Source organism: Petaurus breviceps, unplaced genomic scaffold (genome assembly GCF_028583685.1).
Source record: "Petaurus breviceps papuanus isolate PSGF00001 unplaced genomic scaffold, PetGlider_PUasm1.0 80, whole genome shotgun sequence".
NCBI lineage: Eukaryota > Metazoa > Chordata > Mammalia > Diprotodontia > Petauridae > Petaurus > Petaurus breviceps.
The window spans coordinates 14,529,549-14,551,308 of record NW_027186540.1 but is presented as its reverse complement, the minus strand read 5'-3'; the positions used below and the strand labels follow the sequence as shown (position 1 = coordinate 14,551,308).

The following is a 21,760-nucleotide window of genomic DNA, read 5'->3' as shown; positions in this document are numbered from 1 at the left end:
TTCTCAATTTATGCTTTAGTTCCCCTGACACATGGCATCGTCCATCCACATAATTGTTTTTCCTCCACCACATTTCCTTTCTGATCTCTGTGCCATTGGAGAAGCTGCTTGCCCTACATGCTTTTATCATCTCACCTCGTAGAATCCCTAGCATCCTTTTGCTTAATTACCAACTTCTATATAAGATTTCTTGATACTCCAACTTCTAATGAACCTCTCTTTCCAAAAATGATTTTGCATTTCTTAATTCATTTTATATTTATTTATATGTATACACATTGCTTGATTCAACTGAATGTAAGCTTTTTGAGAATGACTAATCTTTGTCTCTCCAAGTTGAAGGGTATTGCTTGACTGATAGGAATTTAATAAATATTTGCTAATTGATTTATAAGTATGGGACTATCTATGGAAAATTACTTCTGTTCTCTGAACTTCAGTTTTTCATCTATAAAATAAGTATAATATTATTTGTGTGAATTACATCATAGGGTTGTTATATGGAAAAATATATTTAAGATACAAAGTGTTACATTAAACTGAGTTGTTAACATTTCTACAAGACAAATAATGAAACCTGTGCCTCTACACAAGATCCATGGAAACATTTCAACTGAATTTACCTTTTAGTTTCCTAAAAGAATGACTCAGCTCAAGGAAAAATAAAATCAAAAGATGGGCTTGATTAATTGTCTTTGCTGTCATTCAGCCAGACAAGTTGAAACACTTGAGTGTTTATACATGGATTGAACTCATCACTAAAATACTTGTTCCTTGGTCCCAAGAAGAGATGAAAAAAATGTAAATTCTTCTCTTTGCCTATGTTGGGAACTAGGATTGTAGAATGTTAAAGGTATCATTGGAGATGGCTGCTATGCTGGTTGATTTTGTCATGGTGCTTTTGTTCTTTTCTTTTTCATTCATTTGCTCACCTATTTATCTTTTGATTTATATTTGTTACAAGGTAAAGCTCCTTGGGTAGGAGGGGGAAGGACTGTATTTGGAAATGAAGATGATATAAAAACAAAAGACATCAACAAATTAAAAAAACAAACACAAGTGGCTCATAATTAGCATCTTTCTTGTCATTCTTTAGAATTAGACTGTAAGCTCATGGCAAGAGGGAGTTGCTTCATCTTTGATGGGTACCCCCATCACCTGGGGGCTTGTTACTTGAATGATTCTTAGAAAATGGTTCCTATCTGAAATAATGAAAGATATTTATATACACTAAAAGAAGTGGCCTTAACATATAATACTAGGAAAAATCTACAAAATATAGTAATTAACTGTAAAAATGAAAGCAATCTGTGATTTTTGTTAAGTGTAGGGAACTTAAACTAAAGGACCTCTCTTCATGAACACCAACTACAATTGCTACATCACAGGTAAGTCATAGGAAGGTGCACAAAGGAGGAGATACGAAAAGGTTAAGTAACTTTCTCAGGGTCACACAGCTTATAAATGTGATAGGAACCCAGGTCTTCCTGATGACATGCCAACCACTCTCTCCTATACATGATGGAGTTGCTACAACAAATATATTTTTTAAAAATCCCTTGTATGTAATTTGTGTTTATCATTACATCCCCTTTATTAAAAACTTTCTTGTTCCCCTCTCTTGCTCCCTCTCCTGAGAAAAATGCCAGAAATGGCATTTAAATGTGGACTCTTCCTTTCACTTAACTGATGGAACATATATATGCAAACTACAATACTCCATGATCAAGTTTATTTGTATCTTACAGATAAAAGCGAGGTATGTGAAAACTCCACAAATTACTCCGGATGATTTGTATATTACATTTGGGACTCCTTTCATGTATTAGTATTTATTCTGACATGAATCTACTAAGGCAAAATATGAAGTAAATAGAAGAAATATTCAAGGAAATCCAAAAGATAAGTTCAATGTTCCAGATGAGTACAGACATAAACACAATAAAAAAAAATGCTGCAAATAAATCAAATGAGTCCAAAGACCTTGGGAATTCTATGGTAAATAGATATCATTTTGTCTTTAGTCAGAGACATAGGTCTTAGAATTAAGTTTTAAGAGTTTGCAATGATCCTTTGCTTCTTGCTTATGTGAGATTTTTTTTAAATAGCATGCTGAGTTGGCAGAATGAGAGAATTCTGGGGGAATTTGTGTTTGCTGAACTTTGGGGAATATCACAACCCCCTCAAACAGATGCCTTAGAGCAACTAACTAAATGGCAAAACAACATTTCAACTTCAAGGGAAATATTGATTTAAATTTCGTGGAGGGATGGGAACTTTTTTTTCCTGTTATATTTTCTCATTTGTTTTATCCAAATCAAAATATATAGGCAAAGGGATTTTCAGTGATGTTCTTTCATTGTATTTTTTATTCTCCTGACTTGTTTTTTAGCAAGATTGTACTTTGTCAATATAAAATTTGTATGTATGCTATAATAAATATTTCATAAGTTAATGGAAATGATATTGTTGTAAGATGAAAAGGAAATGTATCTAAGACTGAAATATAGTAACACTTTCACACATATTACACACATCCATATCTTCAAATAGAGTTAAATTAATCCTAAAGCAATACTAAAACTTACTGATGTCAACTCAGAAATCATAAATAGAAGTATGTGCTCCAATTCTAAAATACAGCCCATTGTAGTATGGAAATGATAACTGTTACTTGCTCCAGTGTAGGGGCAGAACCAAAGAGCAGATCTAATTATGGCTGGCGCACCTAAAAGTTCTTAAGTGACTTTATTCCTCAGCAGAGTAGCCTAGATGGCAGTTCTACACTGACCTCAAAATCCAGATTGCCAACTATGAATTCTCACCTGAACTAATCATAAACAAGTATTTCTGTCCTTATTCCATATATTGCTTCTTCAACCAGCAGTGGCCCCTCTGTTACAATTTATAGTGGTCTTTAATTATGTATGGAGACCTGATAATTGGCCATTGGATGAATGATAAGGAGCTGACTAGTAGCTGATGGAACCAGATAGGACAGCCACTTTTACCAGCTGCTATCCTTTCTCCTACTAATGCACCCCTTGCCCAAGGTAAACAAAAGGAAATAAATTCTAATATTACATTTGAAAAAGACTTGAACACCCAGTTCTCCCACTTAGCCAATAAATTCCTCTCCTTTATCTCCTGGTGAAGAAAATGAATTATTTATAATTTTAAACCAGCTAATTACCTGGCTTGCAAATAATAGCACCAATTTGGACATTAGCATTTCTATACTGACTGTTAACATACATCTATATCTAAATATTTATTAATGAATAAATATTTCAATTATTTCAATAAACACTTGACACATATACAACAATCCAAAAATGTGTTTGACACATAAAATCAATGCATTTTAGAGACTAATGGGATATGAGGAAGAAAAAGAAATCAAAGATGTCCCAAGTTACAATTGTGACATCCAACAAATCTTTAACTACTATAACACTTCCCATAATATCTAGTCCTTGCAGCTCTGAAGCTTTTTAATTATGTGAATAAAGATGTGGTTCTGCTTCTTACACTTTTGTATTTACAAGTAAAATTCCTGACTCTGAAGAATGCAAATTAGTTAATATCATTTAAAACAGAATATATGCTTATACTTTTTTCTCTTTTTTTCAAATTTTTTTCTCTTTTTAGAGGGGAGAAGGTAGGGCAATTGGGCTTAAGTGACTTGCCCAAGGTCACATGGCTAGTTTTCTGTGTTAAGTATCTGAGGCTGGATTTGAACTTAGGTCCTACTGATTCCAGAGCTGGTGCTCTATTCACCGTGCCACATAGCGACCCCTACAGATTTACATTTAACTACTGTTGGAGTATTTCTCTACTTGGGACCCAGGGCAGCCCAGGGGGAATCTCACCCAACAGTTGGTTCAGAGTAGAGATCAATAACTTCAGACACTGGCTGCTAATTTAAACCTTTCTAGAGGAGCCACCTGCTGAAAAAATGACTCACAGAAAAAAAAAAAAAGAAGAAGAATCTTGTTTTAAGTAAAATTTTTATCGAGATCTCTAGATACCTTGCAAAGGTTACATGGTCAATAAACAACATTCTGCAGTAATTAAGTTCAATGGGTGTTGGGTTTTTTGGGGGGAGGGGCAGGGCAAGGCAGTTGGGGTTAAGTGACTAGCTCTCGGTCACACAGCTAGTGTCAAGTGTCTGAGGCTGAATTTGAACTCAGGTCCTCCTGACTCCAGGGCCAGTGCTCTATCAACTGTGCAATCTAGCTGCCCCAATCTCATTTTTCAAAAGAGAGGGAAGAACACATAAAATGGGGGTTAAATGGGGAGAAAGACAGGTCTGGGGATAGCATTTACCATGCAGTTGTCATATCTTCCAGGTACTAAAGGGCAGGAAAAGAGAGATGATCATAGAGCTATTTTTTACAATTGTTATATGGGCCTGTTTTATCCAAAACAGAAAGAAGAAAAGCAATCATTCCAGAATGTTTGATAACTTGCTGATACTGCTTATCCATGGACATCATATTTGTTTTACAATTATGATTTGAAGTCTTCTATTATATATGATCCTTGTATAGTTTTTTCTCCACTATATTAATAAGAAAGACCTTTCTTCTTACAATCTTTGTGCTACAGGAAGTTTATTCTGCTTTCCCTGAAGAATCTGAGTTACCTGGGCGGCTAGGTGGCACAGTGAGTAGAGCACTGGCCCTGGAGTCAGGAGGACCTGAGTTCAAATGTGTCCTCAGACACTTAACACAAAAACTAGCTGAGTGACCTTGGGCAAGTCACTTAACCCCAACTGCCCTCAAGAAAGCAAAAAAAAAAAAGAAGAATCTGAGTTAGCATGTCACATCTTGAATCCCCAGGGTGGGGCAGGGGAGGGGAGAAGTTCAAGTCTTGGGAATAAGGTAAAGTCAAACAGTTGGCATATGTTAACTGTACATTACTTCTTGCTTTCACTCCTAAAAAATGTCAATAAGTTATCTTCCATGCTCTCTCTTACAACACACGTATGAGTGTGTGTATGCATATATATATATGTGTGTGTGTGTATGTGCATATGTGTCTATCTGTATATCTATATACACACATAGGCCTTGATTTCCTCCTTGTTAGCCAATGTTGAGTAAGTCAAGAACAATTACCATTCATATTCTTTTCCTGCTCTATTAAAAAATGTGCTTAATTATCCCTAAATGTTGACTATATGTGGTGGTAGCAAATAATACTATATTAAATGCATAATAAATATGTTGGCTAACTGACTGACCGACTAATCACAATCATGGAACTCCTCCAAAAGGAGGGAGCAAATCAAATATACATAAGAGATGTGATTTTTTTCCCCTATACAGAAAGGCAAAGACAGGAAGCTATCTTTAGAATTACCATTGCACTACAATCTGGAGAGTTGGTGCACCATAGTATACTAACTCCTATTTCCAGCTGGCTGCAGAGAATATACTTTACTAAATATATTTTGGATATGTAATTTTTCTTTTTATTCTCCTTAGTACAAAGAATTGGATTTACTACATAATACTCATCTGCAAAGGAGTTTGCCATCAAATGAAGAAAATTCAATATACAGAAGAAATCGATAAGTCTCCACCTCATTTTCGAATTCTGTGAAATTGAGGAATTCTTATTTCATTAGCTATAGCGATCAGCCCTAAATTAGCAAACAGATTACTAGGAAGTCAACAATTAGAGACTATTTCCAAGGAAGGTCATAGACCCAGTTTTAGATATATTAATCTTGATGTGTTATTAGGCTACCCAGATAGAGATACACAACAAGAAAGTGGAACTATGTGCTCACGAACATTGGCAGATTCAATGATTAGTTTTATTTTGACTTCTTCCAAACTCAAAAGAACACCTAAATTTAGGAGTAGTCAATATAAGGATCCACCTTATATTAAATCCACAAAAATAAATCAATACACATTTAAGGAAAAAAGAGACAGAAGTCCACAAAGTAAAATATTTGACCTTCTCTAGATTAAGAGGCCTGGAAAAGGAAGAGGGATAAGCAAAGAAGGCAGAGAATGAATGGTAAGAACATATTATTTTCACATTAATGGGTAAGAAATTAATTCTTAATAAAATTGCAAAAGTCAAAATAGACAATTCTGACTGCAAGAAACTAAAAAGGGTTTGCACAAACAAAATCAATGCATCTAGGATAAGAAAGTAAGCAGTCAATAGGGGGAAAATCTTTTTACCACATATCTCTGATAAGGGTTTACAATTCAACACAAATAAACAACTCAAATAAATACATAAAATCAAAGTCCATACCCTAATGGATAAGTGATTGAAGGATATGAACAGAGAGTTCTCAAGGAACTGCAAACAAATAAAAAATCATATGAAAGAAAGCTCCAGGGGCAGCCAGGTAGCTCAGCAAGTAAGAGCACTGGCTCCAGTGTTGGGATGACCTGGATCAAATCTGAGCTCAGATACTCAGCACCACACCCAGAAATAACTGGCCCTGCAACCTTGAGCAAGTTACTTAACCCCGATTGCTTTAAAAAAAAAAAAAGAAAGAAAGCTCCAGATTACTAGTTATAAGATAGATGCAAATCAGAATAACCCAGTGGTTTCATCTCAACCTCAAGCAAATGGCAAAGATAAAGAGGGATGAACAAAGTCAATGTTAGAAGGGTTGTGGAAAGATAAGCACGCTAATGTATTGTTGATGGAGTTGTAAATTTGTATAATTCTGGAAAGTAATTTGGTATTACTCAAATCAAGGAGCTCAAATGTATATACCTTTAGACCCAAAGATTGGACTGCTGGGTATACAGCTCCAAGGAGGTCACTGACACAAAGAAAGTCTACACAGAATAAAACAAATTTATAACCGTACGTTTTGTGGTATCCAAGAATGGGAAACAAAGAACATGCCCATCATTGAATAGCTAAACAGATGGTGCAATCCCTACTGCTCTGAAGATCAAATCAGCCTTGGTACTCACACCGTCAGTATCCTCTTTTTCTCCAATTGGAAGGCAGAACCATGCCATCTAAACATTCCACTTAAAGAGGGGGCCCAAGATAGTCATAGTCCCCTTTTTCATCTGACTGTACTTCTTCAGACTTCTCCATCATGCTCCATGCCAGTTATCTTCTCTGCTCCTTCCCCATCCCACTTTGCAGCTTCGTTTCATGTATTATCTTCTCCATTAGACTGTAAGTTCCTTGAGAACAGGGAGTGTTTGTGTGTGTGTATAATACATATATATGTACATTGTGTGTCCCCTCTGCTTAGCACAGTGCCTGAGACACAGTAGGTGCTTAATAAATTAATTATTTGTTGACTAACTAATGGAATATTATTGTGCTTTAAGAAATGATGGAAATGATGATGAGAAACATATAAAGAATCACATGATCTACTATAAAGAGAAGCAAGCAGAACCAGGAAAATAATGTATGCAATGGCTATATAAGTGTAAATAGAAAGAACTGCCACAAACTAATTAAAAATGAATGTTGCATAATTAGAAATAAGCTTAGACCCATTTCAAATATGGCATACAAAGACATGACAACCTACTTTTTGCAGATGTGCATACACAGGGATAGGATATAAAATGAGATATTTTTGTTCATGTATTGATGATTATCTTCTTCCTTTAAAAAATTTTTGTTGTGAGGGATGGCTCTTAGGGATAGGGGAGAAAGAAAAATCAAGATAAAATCTAAGTAATATAAAAATAAAAGATATCTATTTTAAATTATACAGATTTAATTAAGTCTGTTTTTTTAAAAAGAGGCAATGTGACATGATACAATGCTGTTCAATCTTTTTTGCTCATTTACACTATAAGAAAAAATGTTGAGCATGTAACCCAATATCTTTATATTAATTATTTATAAAAAACCTGAACTGCTGGATTAATGATTATGCTCACTACAAAACTTACATAAAGTAGAAATGTAAAAGAATAAGATAGAAATGAAATATTATTTTGTAATAATAAATTATTTTTTGATGATCTAATTTTTTCTAGTTAGCGTAGTACTCATAATGATATTTTAGCAAGGCCAGAATGATGGAATACTCTTAATTATCAACTTTTTAAAACACTTTCAGATTTAATAACAAAAATTTCCAATACTAAATACACTTTATTTTGATGTTCTGTATTAGTGGCTTTCATGGTTGAAAAAGATACCACAAAATCATGCACAGATGATAATGGAAGAAGTACATCTGTCCTTGGGTGTACACTTAATCACAATAATTTTTCAATCCAATTAGCTAATTATGGTATTTGTTGAAATTTTACCAGTCTATCTCTCTGATGTCAATCAGTTATTCTTGTAAACTAATGCAAAGTTGTTGCATTTTTATAGATACAAAACGGGTACAAAATCCCCTGAAAATCATTTGGGAAGTTTTAAAACAAGTTAGAAAATTATATATCCAATTATATTTCCAATTTTTATTTGCACATAAACTGTAAAGATATGAGGGTTTTTTTTAATAAGTAACACACATTGTTTTCTGTAACCTGTAGAGAAAAGAGGTATTTAAGAACAAGGGGTAGTCACATGTCAAATAATGTAGACAGCACAAGTTTTAGGATTTTGAAAAGGTCAAATGATCTGGCAATTAAAATGTTATTATGGCAATTAAATAAAATAAAAAAAAATTAAATATAAATTAAATAAATGGCAATTAAAATGTTATCACTGAGTGAAGAAATAAGGGAATAGAAGGTTGAGAATCCAGGGCACTGGAAGGATAGTGGTGACCTCAATATGGAACATGGCAGTTCAGAAAAAGGACGGGTTAGGCCACAGAGGTGTGGGAACCTGTGGCTTCAAGGTCACATGTGACCCTCTAGGTCCTCAAGTATAGCCCAAGTTTGGAGTCAGTCAAAAGGCTGCATTTGAGGACCTAGAGTGCCATATGTGGCCTGGTGACCGAAGGTTCCCTGCTCTGGTTAAGGAATGGGGATCACAATTCACTCAGGTCTGCTTATGCCGTGGAGCTCCCTTACTGTCCAGAGTACATAGCCTACCTTGAGAATGGGAACTTGCTGTTATGATAAGGTGAGCTGAGGGTAAGGAGTGAATAGCATGAGAGTGAAGATTTTACCAATAGCACCCAAGTTTATCAATCAAGAGGTTAATAGCTTAAAAAGCCATATGAGAGGGAGGAGTACCAATGTTGGTTGCAATTTCTCAGCTATTTATAGTCTTAGAGTCACCTAGATCACTGAGTTAAGCGACTTTGCGATGGAACAGAATACAAGTAGGAAGTAGGATTTCAACACAATTGTTCCTGGCTTTAAGGTCATCTATATGTCATATATATATATATCCACCATAGTACAAAACCTTATTAGGTTTTAGTCCCAGTCTTTAGTATACTACTATTACTGTCACTTTGAGGATTTCTTAGCTGACAAAGTTTTCCTCAATAATTGGTAACCAAATTCTCAACATTAACTGTATGATGCCAATTGTGCTTCCATTCCTTAAAGAGCAAATCCTTTTTTTATCTAGGGCTTGATAATCAATCAATAATTCAATGAGTTTCTTAAAGAATGACATGTATTTGCAGTACTAAAATTAATAATTATGTAAAATATAGTCATTGGTTCTAGCCCAATGGAAATATATTGTGAAAATTCTAATAACAAAACCACTTCACAGGATACATTATTCACACTAATCAAGACCTTGATGTATAGAACTCACTGAAAATTCACATTATATATAAGCTATCTAGTTTAAAAGCTGAAAAGCATTATTAATATAGATTAAAATACATAAAATGATACATTGAACATTACTTTCAAAGTAATACCTACAAACCAGGCATCAGTAAACATCTGATATTATTCAACATAGTCTGATAACCAAGTACTTGTGCTTGTAAATGTGAGATCAATAGCAATTAATGAGGCAGAACCTTTGTGGAAGGAGAGCATGTAAAACACTCAATGCCAATTTAGTGAAAATTTTCCTGGGAAGAAAAAACAATTTGAGATAGTTAAGGAATCACTGCAAAGCTAGAAGAAATGCTTGACCAAAACACATTAAAATGGGTTACTTTCATTAGGATAAGCATTTAATTGACATTTGGTATGAGACTCACTTTTAACATACATAACTGACCTTATTACTGAAAACATTTACAACTATTTAGATCAGAACACATATATTATGCTTTAGTACACCACTGAACTCAGGGAAAAGTTCACTGTTTAAGGTAACTAAATTAGTTGTGAATGTGTGTGTGTGTGTGTATGATGTTTGTATTTTTAAATTTTTCTTTATTTCCACTGAGGTATTTGGTCATTTTGTCTTCAGTTCCAGATTGATTAATTTGCCTTTTTAGTAAAATCATTATTGATTTCAGCCAGTTTGTTGGGATGTTGTTTTGATCTATTAGGGTAAGGTTGTCATTCTACCCCCCATAGCCAGACTGCAAACACCTGAACTTCTCTCATTATTTTACAGTTACAGGCCATTACTCATAAGGAAACTGAAGTCCAAAGAGATCTAATGATTTGCCTAAAAATCACACAGGTACATAATATCTATAGCTATAGAGAAACATATCTAAACTTTACTGTAGCCTTCTGGGAATGGAGAGGTGGGGGGAGGAAGGGAAAAGAGAAACAAAGTAAAAATAGTGTACATCAGAGAACAAAAACACGTGGGTTAGGATTTCAAATTTCCAGACTCTCCAAATCATATCTCCATTTCCTAGCCATTAGTCAATTATTTCCAAGATGTTTGCATTCATTCATGGTTTTTCCAGAAAACAAACATCCTAATATTTTTTTCCCTAGAGTAATTTTTAACTCAGAAATTTTCCAAGCACCTGTTTTAATCAAGAACTTTTTTTGTTTAACCCGTTACTATTCCAATGCATCCCAGTGGTGTAAAAGAAAACATAGCTTTCTACAGCCACCTAGTTCACAAACCATGGGGAATTTAGGCATGGGAGAATTGGACTCATTATATCCAGTTTTCATAGTACTAACACTAATTTATACAGTAGATGCTAAATGTCATTTCCCTAATAAAAATCCACTTATCAGTGCTCTAATAAAAATGTTTTCCCCTTTATAAGGCAGAAAAGAACCATAGCCTTTTATATCAACATGAATATATTCCTTTTACTCCTGTCTGTCTATCTATCTATCTATCTATCTATCTATCTATCTATCTATCTATCTATCTATCTATCTATCTTTCTATCTGTCTGTCTGTCTGTCTGTCTGTCGGTCTGTCTATCATTTCTCATCCATCTATTTATTTGTCATATTTCTATCAAGTTGTTATTTATTCTATCTAGCCCTTAGCCTTTCTTTTTGAACATTTCAAAAAAATGGGCGTTAGTGCTGCCCACGACCTCTAACTCGACTTTTCATGACACTAGTTTTTCCTGTTTCTCCTTCTACCTGTCTGACTATTCTTTGTTCAGTCTCCTTTGCTAGAAAATCACTCATGTCATATTCCCTATGCATGAGTGTGTTCCACGTACCATCTTTTCTCTTTCTTTACCCTCTTTCTCTTAGTGATCTCATCACTTCCCATGAATTGATGATCCAATGACTATCCAATTCTATTCCAATGACAACATATACAGCCCTCATCACTCTCCTGAGCTCTAGGTCACTGTTGGTAAACTGGATAAAGCACTGGACCTGGATTCAGGAAGATCTGAGTTCAAGTCCTTCCACACTTTATAGCTGTGTGACTCTGGGTAAGACATTGGACCTCTGCTTCACTTTCCTCAGCTGTAAAATAAAAATAGTATCAACACCTATTTTGCCAAGTTATTGTGAGGATCAGAAGAGATCATATTCGTAGAAGGTGCTTAGTACAGTGCCAGATACATAATGAGTACTATATAAATGCTTAATTCCTTCCTTCCCTTCCCACTTCCCTCCCTTCTCCAGTGCAACATCACCTTCTTCCTGCTAGATACCTCCCCCTTGGTAGTTCACCCAGGGTGTGCCTAAAGGAAAACTAATCATCTACCCTATGAAATCCACCCTTTTCCCTAACTTTCTTATTTCTGCAAAGGGAATCACTAACCTCTCAGGTACCCAGGTTTGAACACTCATATATCCTCAACTCTTTATTTTTCCTCCCTACCACCTCCTTCATGTCAAACCAGTATTTAAATCATCTGGTCTCTCTTTCCATGCTATCTCTTGATTCTGTTTCCTCTCATTCACACAGTCACTACTACCCTTGTGCTGGCCTTCAGTGGACCTGCTCAGACTACTGAGGGAAATCAGCAGCCTCCTAACTCCCTTCTGCAATCCATCTTGCACTCTGCTTTCTAAGTGGCATTCCCAAAACACATGTTAGTCTCCTAATTGAAAAGCTTCTATGACTCCCAACTGACCCCAGGATAAAACGAACTGCTCTATTCAATTCAAAGCCCATCACACTGTGGCTCCAACTTAAACTTCCAGACAAATTTTGAACTCCACTTTCAGGTCAAAGTAGCGTAACCCATGTTACTCATACGAAACATTCTATTTCCTGCCATGATGTATTTGCACAGGTGGTTTCCTATGCCCAGAATGGTGAGTCTTAAAGTCCCTAGATTCCTTCAGAGTGCAGCTTGGGAGCCACCTCCTAAACAAGGCTCTTCCCTTATCCTTTCAGTTGTTAGTCCTCCCCCCATCAAAGCATTCTCTACTAGAATATAAGTGTTTTGAGGGCAGGGCCATAGTTTTTTTCTTTGTATCCTGAAGACTTAATATAATCCCAAGGTCATATTAGACACACAAATCCTTGTTGAATTGAATTGAGTACAAAGGCTGAGGTCTTAACCATTGAGAGTTTATCACCAATCAGCATAAGGAACCTTCATAGTGAAGAATTCAATAGCAATTTTTCGCTAGTAACTGGTATGCATACACATTTTTAAAGGGCAGAGATTTGCCAGTGTAATTGGTCTTGCTTAATAAAAATTAAATCTATCTCGATATCAAAAAACTAGAAAAATACAGAGGTGAGCAATCTGGTAATTTTCTACGTTTATTTTTTCTCATTTAATTTTCAAAGTCAATTAAATAAATTGTAATTGTTCTGGATGAACTATGTATCGCTTTTCATTAGTTTACAGAAAGTATGAATTGTGGTACTAATGTGATCTGTCTTTATGCAATATTTGATTGTATCATATAAACATAGAATTTTGTCTAAATGCCTTATATATTTTCTGTATCTCTGGCATAGCTTTATAATTTAAAACTTTAATAAAAAGAAGATAAAAAAGGTTGTGATATCTCCAAAAAGTTTGAAAATTTCACCCCATCTTTTCAAGTACAGTAAACATATTACTTAAGAAATATTTCTGACTGGTGCGAATGAAGAATGCTTTTCTAGGGAGACTAGTAGCTATGATGTAATTAAACAATTACAGTATAATTTTCCCCCATATAACAAAGCCATAGTAAACTCTTTCTTTTTTTTTTAAGGGGGGAGGGCTGGAGTCTGGACCTATAATGCAGTTCACAGAGTAACTTCTAACATGACTGTGATACTCTGTTTATTCTTGTTAAACTACATTGTCTTGTAAATTTGAATATTCAAATCGCCTTAAAATTATGTCAGGCAAAAAGAAATTCTCTCATGTCTTAAGGTCTCCAAAGTTACACATATGCATCTGAAGGTTACACTGGTCAAAGGTGGATTGGTATCTTTTCATAAGATATATTCTTTTTGGTAGCTCTAATAAATATAATATTATTACTAATATTAGTAACATAATGACAACATCAACAACAAGATATCAACCACTTTAGAGTGAGTCCACGTTAATACATTTATTATGGAATTACCCTGAATATCTATGCCCAAAGCACATATAGGATGATTCTCAAAGATGAAAAGACTTTTTGAAGATGCAGAACAAAAATCTTCTGGTTCACCCTGGCATTATCACAGATCAATTTCTTGTAGTCCTTTCAAGTGATAGCCACATGAATCTCCATGAACCAAACAGGAGCATGCAAAAATCTCAAACCTTTTGCAAATTAACTATACCCCTCTGAGGTGATATCCTATTTGCAGTCAGTCACTGGGTAGCAACTCTACAAACAGCTTTTTTGATAGTATACCTGTCAATTACACATTTCATACACTGCAGTCTACTTAGTGTCAGAAATAATGAACAGAAAGTTTGAAACAAAGGAAATTCAGTCTCTCATTTCTTTTCCTTTCTTCTTAGGTGGTTAAAGGAATGCGTATTCCTTGGTATACCAGAATGGGATATGGCACACTGAATTCTATTCCATGAGAATGGTCTTGTAAATTGTCATTTGCAATAATACTGTGATAGACATGAGCAAATTCTCTTATGTTTTACCAAAATTCAAGTATACATATACATAGGCACAATATGTGGGTTTCTGTTTGTGTGATCTATGACATGTAGGAACAGCAGTGAAAGGCTAGAATAGCCACGAATACAAAGAAATGAAGATTTTTCAAGACTAAGATTTTGAAAAAGCTATCAAGAGAACTGAAGTAAACATATTTTTCTCCCCCAGCAGCTATTGAAGGCTAATCCTAAGGCAGTTTCTATAAAGAGCAGTCAAATTGGATCATGGCAAAGACTACCCATTAATTTCATCCATGTACACAATCAATACCAATTAGAGTGGGGAAATTGATCATGTGGCCTTCCACATGGATGGTTAATATAGCTAAAATGGTGATGCAGCAGTACATTTATTTTTATCAAGTTCCACTTAGCTCTTATACAAGATTCTTGTCCATCACCACTATCATCCTTCTTCTGAATAAGGTACAGATTAAATTCCTGTATTGATCACAATGCTCTACTCACTATATCAGCTGTGTGGGAATTTGTTCCAGCCCACAGCAATCTTTCTGCCTGGACAGGTACTTGCCAATGTATGCTGAATAAGGAACATAAAACCATTGGTTTGTCTGGTCTTTACTGTTTATCAAATCTCTTCAGATGATTACAGCCATCATGACTCATAAAATCTCAGAGTTTTAAGGAATCTTAGAGTGTACATGATCTAATCTTCCAAAAAAATGGATAATTTACCTATGATAAACTCCTAACTGGCCTGGCTTTTCCATTAATTTACTGGAAAAGAATCCCATAGTTAGGTATCTCAAAGTCTAGTCCAAGGACCCTGGGGATCGCTGAGACTTTTTAACTGGGTCTTCGAGATCAAAGCTATTTTCATAAAAATACTAAAATGTTACTTGGTCATTAAAATATGATTGCATTTTTTCCAACTACCCAGCTAGATTTTCTCCATATATTTTATTCAAAAAAAAATCACAATAGATTAAATGCATAAGTACATAAAAGAATCCAGGTGTTTTCTATTAAGTTAGACATTAAAGAGATTATAAATATGTCTCAAGCAATGATACTCTTCTCACTAATATTTTTTGTTATGAAAAACATCCTCATTTTAAAAATATTACTTACATTAACATATAATGGACTTATTTTAATATTTTTTAGCAAATACATATATTTGAAATGTATTAGTTATAATTTCTGTTAGAATAAATAGATATAACCCACAAAATAGAAGCCCTTTGGGGTTGTTAATAGTTTTTAAGTCTGTAAAGGGCCCTAAGACCAAAATGCTTAAGAATTACTTTCATGGATCATCTCAAGAGAATGATATAGACTGGGCTAGACTGTGACAATTTTGTTCTTATGCATTTATCTGGAGAAATACGAAATCCATTTTTTTTTCCTGAAATCTAACTAAACAGACTTTTAGTGAGCCCTGGATTTAATATTCCTTTCTTAAGTTTCCCTTATAAGGTTACTTTTCACATACTCTACATGTACCTTCTTAGAGCATTCTGAGCTCATATCAGTCTGATCAGCTACAGTCAGATGCACTGAAACTTAACTCAAACATAGTGATGTCATTTTTGTTCTCTTCGATAACAAAGGACAACAACCAACCAAATGTCTTTGTACCTGTTTTTATATGTTGGAACATGAGCTCCTTAGGGACAGGTACTGTTTCTGCCTCTCTTTTTACCCTATAGAGCTTAGCACAGTGTCTGATACACAGCAAGATCTTATGAAATTCCACCCCCTCCCCCCTGCCCCATTGATTATGATTTGGTCTCTGATATTGCAGGACAAATCCAGAACCTTATATATACCAAAAAGTTGTACATATGTTTTTTTTTTATAAAAAATGGATTTAATTACTTGATATTTAATGCTATAAAATATATAGGCTGTATCAATATTACGTGAACATGAGTTCAATCATGACTGCTTATCGAACTGACAATTGCAGTTAAGTTACATTAACAATAAAATTCTACACTTGCTGTATTCTCAATAATGAGTATCTGCTTGTATTATCTTACAATATATAAAAAACTCCTAACTGAAAGCAGCTATTGCTTTGCAAATTGTAACAAATCTCATATTAAATACACAAAACTTACCTCATTGAAATCATCTTTTGCATTGTAGTAGACAACTTCATTACTCTAAAAAAGAAAGAAAAAATTATTTGAAAAATGAAGTAAAATAAAATTAATACTAGTGTATGTTCTATATCCATTTTTATAATCTATTTTGCCATTTTTTCCCCACACAATAGTCTATAGAGTCTATAGACTTAGCCCATCTTTCCCAAGAACATTAAAAGACCATAGAATTGAGTCAAGGGATGGCCCCTTTAACCAAAAAAACAAAAAATCAAACTGGAAGGGGAAGAACCTCAGGCTGAGTGGACAAAAGAGAACTAGTTATTATTTACATTCACTCTGAGCCAGAAGGGCCCCAAAATAACCATTAAGTGGTGCTTGGGCAGGGACCAATTGTTGTCCAATCAATGAGATCCAAAGTGAATTGGGTTTAAGGCATGATCTTTGACAAAGAAATCTAGCCAGTAAACCCCAAGATAACCAGGTTTGTTTCAGCCATCAAAATTGGAGAGGAAGGGGCAGATAAGTGGAGCAGTGAGTAGAGCACAGGCCCTGGAGTCAGGAGGAACTGAGTTCAAATCCTGCCTCAGATACTTAACACAAAAACTAGCCATGTGAGCTTGGGCAAGTCACTTAACCACAATTGCCCTCCAAAAAACAAACAAAAAAACCCACCAAAAAACAAAATTGGATAGAGGAATGGACAGGAGGAAATATAGATCAGGATGACTGGTCATTGTCTCACTCAAAGTGAGAACTCAGAAAGACCTTAGTTTAAAAAGTCCAAGGTTTCCCACTGTATCCAGGACCATTTCCAGTCATCCTGATCTACGTCTGGCCACTGGACCTGGATGGCTCTGGAGGAAAAAGTGAGGCCAGTGACTTTGCACTGGCCTCCACCACTTATCCAATTCAATGCAAATCATGTCATGACCTCCCTGATATCACAGTCGTCTTTAAGGAAAAAAAAAACACGAAAAACTATATCAATAATATGTAGGAATGTATATTTACACAGTTAGATAAAATTACAGGAACCCAAGAACTGGTTTACTCTTTTTTTTTTTTCAAATGACACATAAATTCACAATGAAAAGTAGTGAAATTCACTTCCCACATCATTAAATGGTCTATTTGAAATTCACAAACCTTATAAAGTGAGCTTGTTAAGTCCTTGCCAAAATCATGTCATTTCTTACATTTCATGATGTGAATTACTTGTAGCAAAATTATGACACTCAATTGGGCAGAAGAGTTGGCATACTTGGCATATTCCTTACCTTCCTTGTGTTTTCCCCACATTACTATTCTCTGATCATTCCCCTGCTATGATAACGAAACAGCATCCTTTACATTTTATTAGATGTTTACCACATGCCCTTTTATTAAATGTGTTTACTATGTTGAATTTTGGAGATACAAAGAAAAACAAAAAAGAAACACAAACGTCAAAATATTTATATTTAAATGAGGAAAACAACATGTGCTACATTGTAATTCACAAGAAACATATGCAATAGATACAAGGTAGCTTTATAAGGGCAAGACAGAGAACTGGGAAGGATCACAAAGGTCTCTAACAGTAGGTGGCACTAGAGACAAATCTTGAAGGAATCGGGGATTCTAAGAAGCAGTTGTTAGCAGGGAAAGTATTCTACAAATGGGGGACAGCCAGTGCAAAGGGATGAAGATATGAAATAAAATACTGGGTATAAGGGAACAGCAACTGGCCAGTATGGGTGGACTATAGAATCTGTAAAGGGGGGGGGGGTAATATATATGACTGTTTTTGTATCATGATATGAGGAAGGTGATGCCATGACTTGCAAGTGTATTGGATTTAGGTGAGGCAGGGCTGTGCAAAGCCAGAAGTCTCACTCTCTCCTCCAGGGTCATCTGAGTCCAATGGCCAGATGTAGATCAGGACCACTAGATCCTTGGTGCAGTGGGAGACTTTGGCCTTTTCAAGTTAAGGTTTTACCAGGTCTCAGTTTGATTAAGAGAATGTCTATTTTGTGATTAAGTTTAGGTCAGAAATGAGGCAAAGAAGGGCCTCTTTGACTTCAATGAGAAAAATGTCAGTTTGGGAGGACAAGATCCTCAGGGTTTCTGGCCCAAACAGAAACAATTGATATTTACATTCACTCTGAGCCAGTCAGGTCCAAACAATCAGCAAGTGGGGGACCAGTCAGGGATGGGGATGGGGAGTGGAGGGGAGAATAGGGAAAGAGAGAGGAGCGGATGGGAGGAGAGGGGAGGGGAGGGGAGGGAAAAGAAAAGATGTATGAAGAATAGAAAGAGAGGAAGAAGCCAGCTTGTGAGGAGTTTTAAATGTTTAATATTATAACTTATACTTGACCCTAGAAATAATAAGTTGCTGCTAGAGTTTAATGAGTATTGGAGAAAATGGGCGTCAGGAAGTGATATGAGAGGAAAATCATTTTGGCAGCTTTGGAGGACAAGAATGAGGGGGGGAAAGTTGAGGGTGGGGCAAGACCACTTAGGAGGTTCATTATAACAGTCCTGGGGAAAAGTAATGAGGGACTTCACTTGTAGAGACAGAAGAGACAATATTTGGTAACTAGTGAAATAAGAAGTGAATGAGAATAGGGATGTGAGGACAACACCACGATTTTGAACCTGAGAAAAGAAAACAATGGTGTTGCCTTCAACAATGAGGCCAACTTCTCTGTATCCTTGTTGTAGTCATTTAGTATTATGAGGACACTCTTTTCCTCATGATTTCAGGATATACTTTATAGTATTATTTTTTAGATAATCTTTCATTCCCATGGCTGTGGGCTTTGATATCCATAACACTTCTTTAAATTCTTCAACTTCCTTAATTTCTATAATCTCCATCCCCACTTCCTTACTTTAGGAAACCACTATCATAGCCACACCTTCAACATTTTCAGCAGGATCAATCTGTGACTTTGATCCTTTCCTTCTAATTTCCTTTGAAAACCTCATAATAATCATTTTTCTCTCTTCTCTCTTCATTATGTGCTTCTAAACAGGCTCCTTTCCCCTCTTTCTACTGACAAATCAAGTTTCCTGATTTTAACAACAAAGGAACAAACAACAACCAAAATAAAACAAGCCCAACTCCAATCCATCCTTCTTTTCCCTTAAATTACCATAGTCTCTCTCCTCCTTTACACTGATAAACTTTTTCTTGAAAGTAGACCTTATACTTATTTCTCCCATATTTCTCTTCACTCCCTCACTTCTCAATGTACTTTTAAAATCTACTTTCTCCCTCCACCACTATAGTCAAACTACTCCCTTAAAGGCCAGGTACTCACTAATTTCCATGTTGAACAGTCTTATCCAACTCTTCATATTCCTTGATTCCTTGATCTTTTCTTTCTTCCTTCCTCTTTCTTCCTTCCTTCCTTCCTTCCTTCCTTCCTTCCTTCCTTCCTTCCTCCTTTCTTTCTTTCTTTCTTTCTTTCTTTCTTTCTTTCTTTCTTTCTTTCTTTCTTTCTTTCTTTCTTTCTTTCTTTCTTTCTTTCTTCCTTCCTTCCTTCCTTCCTTCCTTTCTTTCTTTCTTTCTTTCTTTTTCTTTTCAGAATATGATATTATTTGCCACTGCATCTTTCTCCAAAGGATCATATTCTTGTTTTGTTTTTCTCCCCTCACCTACTAATTCCCTTCCCACCTCTCTCTGGGAGCACCAACTCAATATTGTGAATGACTTTTCTTTACCTGTGAGATAACTATCATGGATTTTCCCCTCTGTTTCTTTAAACATTTACTCTTCTTTAGAAAACAGAAACTATTCAAAATGTATTATTTGTTCTGTCCTTCCAAAAAGCTCCAAGAAAAATTCTATAATTAAGATTTTCAGGCAACTTCATTTAAAATTATTGCAACATATAAAAATCATAATAAAGACTAAAGCTCTGAGACATAATCTAACAAAGGAAGACAAGTGGCAAAAAATGGAAGAATTTTTGATTTGCATTACCAAATAAAATACATCAAACTAAATTTATTTCACATAGATTCATTACTTCCAAACACATGCAACTTTGGGCTTTTGCAAGAATCAGGCAAGAATGCCTGGTGAATTGGAGAAGGCATAATAACTTTTCAGTAAGAATGAGTTTTATGTCAAAGGGTGACATCAGTACATACTGCATGCACAAAAAGATACCAGAAGAATAAATTTTCCTGAGTCCAGAGATCAAACCTAATTGTTAGTTCACTGATCTCTCTATGTAACATTGATTTATACCTAGGAGATAATTTTGAATTTTAAAAATTGGGTTGCAGGGAACAAATAAAAAATTTTTCATTTTATTTGGACATTTTCAATTCACTTTCTTAAACAGAGAAGGGAAAAACTGGAAAAAATTAATTCATATCCAGTAACATTATTTTTATTCTTTTTTTTACTTTCACATTGTACATTAGTCAGGTTATAAAGACGGATTGTATCAGATGGAATGAAAAATGGTAAAGAGGACATAAAACCAAACAAGAAAAGGAAAAAGATCAGGTATTTTGCTTCCATCTGGATATAAACTCAGTTCTTTCTAGTTCTTTCTCTGGATGCACACATTTCTCTCCATCATGAGTCTTTTGGGATTGACTTAATCACTGCATTGCTGAGAAAAGTCCAGTCTATCAAAGTTGGTCATCACAGATATGTTGTGTCTGTAATTGTGTACAAATTTCTCCTGGTTCTGCTCTTCTCACTCAGGATCAGTTCGTATAAGCCTCTCCAGGTAACATTATCTTTATTCTTAAGATTCCTGAAGTATCTATATGGATATAGCCAGGGTCTCTTTGAACAAAATTAAATGGGATTAATCTTATTTTCATAAAGCTAAAAATTCTAGACAAGAATATTAGAATGAACCAACAAGTAAACAGAATTATGTGGCTTAATCTGCACGTGGCTACTAGAACAATAGTTCAGGGTGAGTATTATTTTACAAATAAGATCACTTCCAATAACAATCTATTTTGATGGATGTCTTCTTGTGGAATGGAGTTCTTATTTGACTTATCAAAGGATATATCAATAGAGTGAAAGCTATGGTAACTTCTCCCAACCTAGAAAGCTATAATGACACAAGGCAGTTAGTTAAGCAAAGAGATGTCACCAGAAAACTGACTATAGGGTATCACATTTTTCTTGGCAGTGGAAGCTTTTAAGGGGCTGCAATCCATTAGTGGGAGAGTCTAATTTCATAAAAGCATGAGTCCTTATATATAAAATCATAAGACCAAATATACTATAGTCACAGGAGAGAGAATATGTCAAAATGTGTCAAATAAAGAAAAAAAGAATTGTCAGCATGATTCTAGTCACTGG

The 21,760-nt window shown here is 35.1% G+C and overlaps 1 protein-coding gene across 1 annotated transcript in view; it reads right to left on the bottom strand.

Annotated features, from left to right (window-relative positions):
• Window positions 1–21,760, bottom strand: part of LOC138175974 (voltage-dependent calcium channel subunit alpha-2/delta-1) — a 429,565-nt gene that overhangs the window by 265,370 nt on the left and 142,435 nt on the right. Inside the window, exon 2 of the mRNA XM_069106588.1 lies at window positions 16,447–16,491. Within this exon, the coding sequence (XP_068962689.1) occupies window positions 16,447–16,491 (45 nt within the window). The remainder of the gene's footprint in view (window positions 1–16,446; window positions 16,492–21,760) is intronic.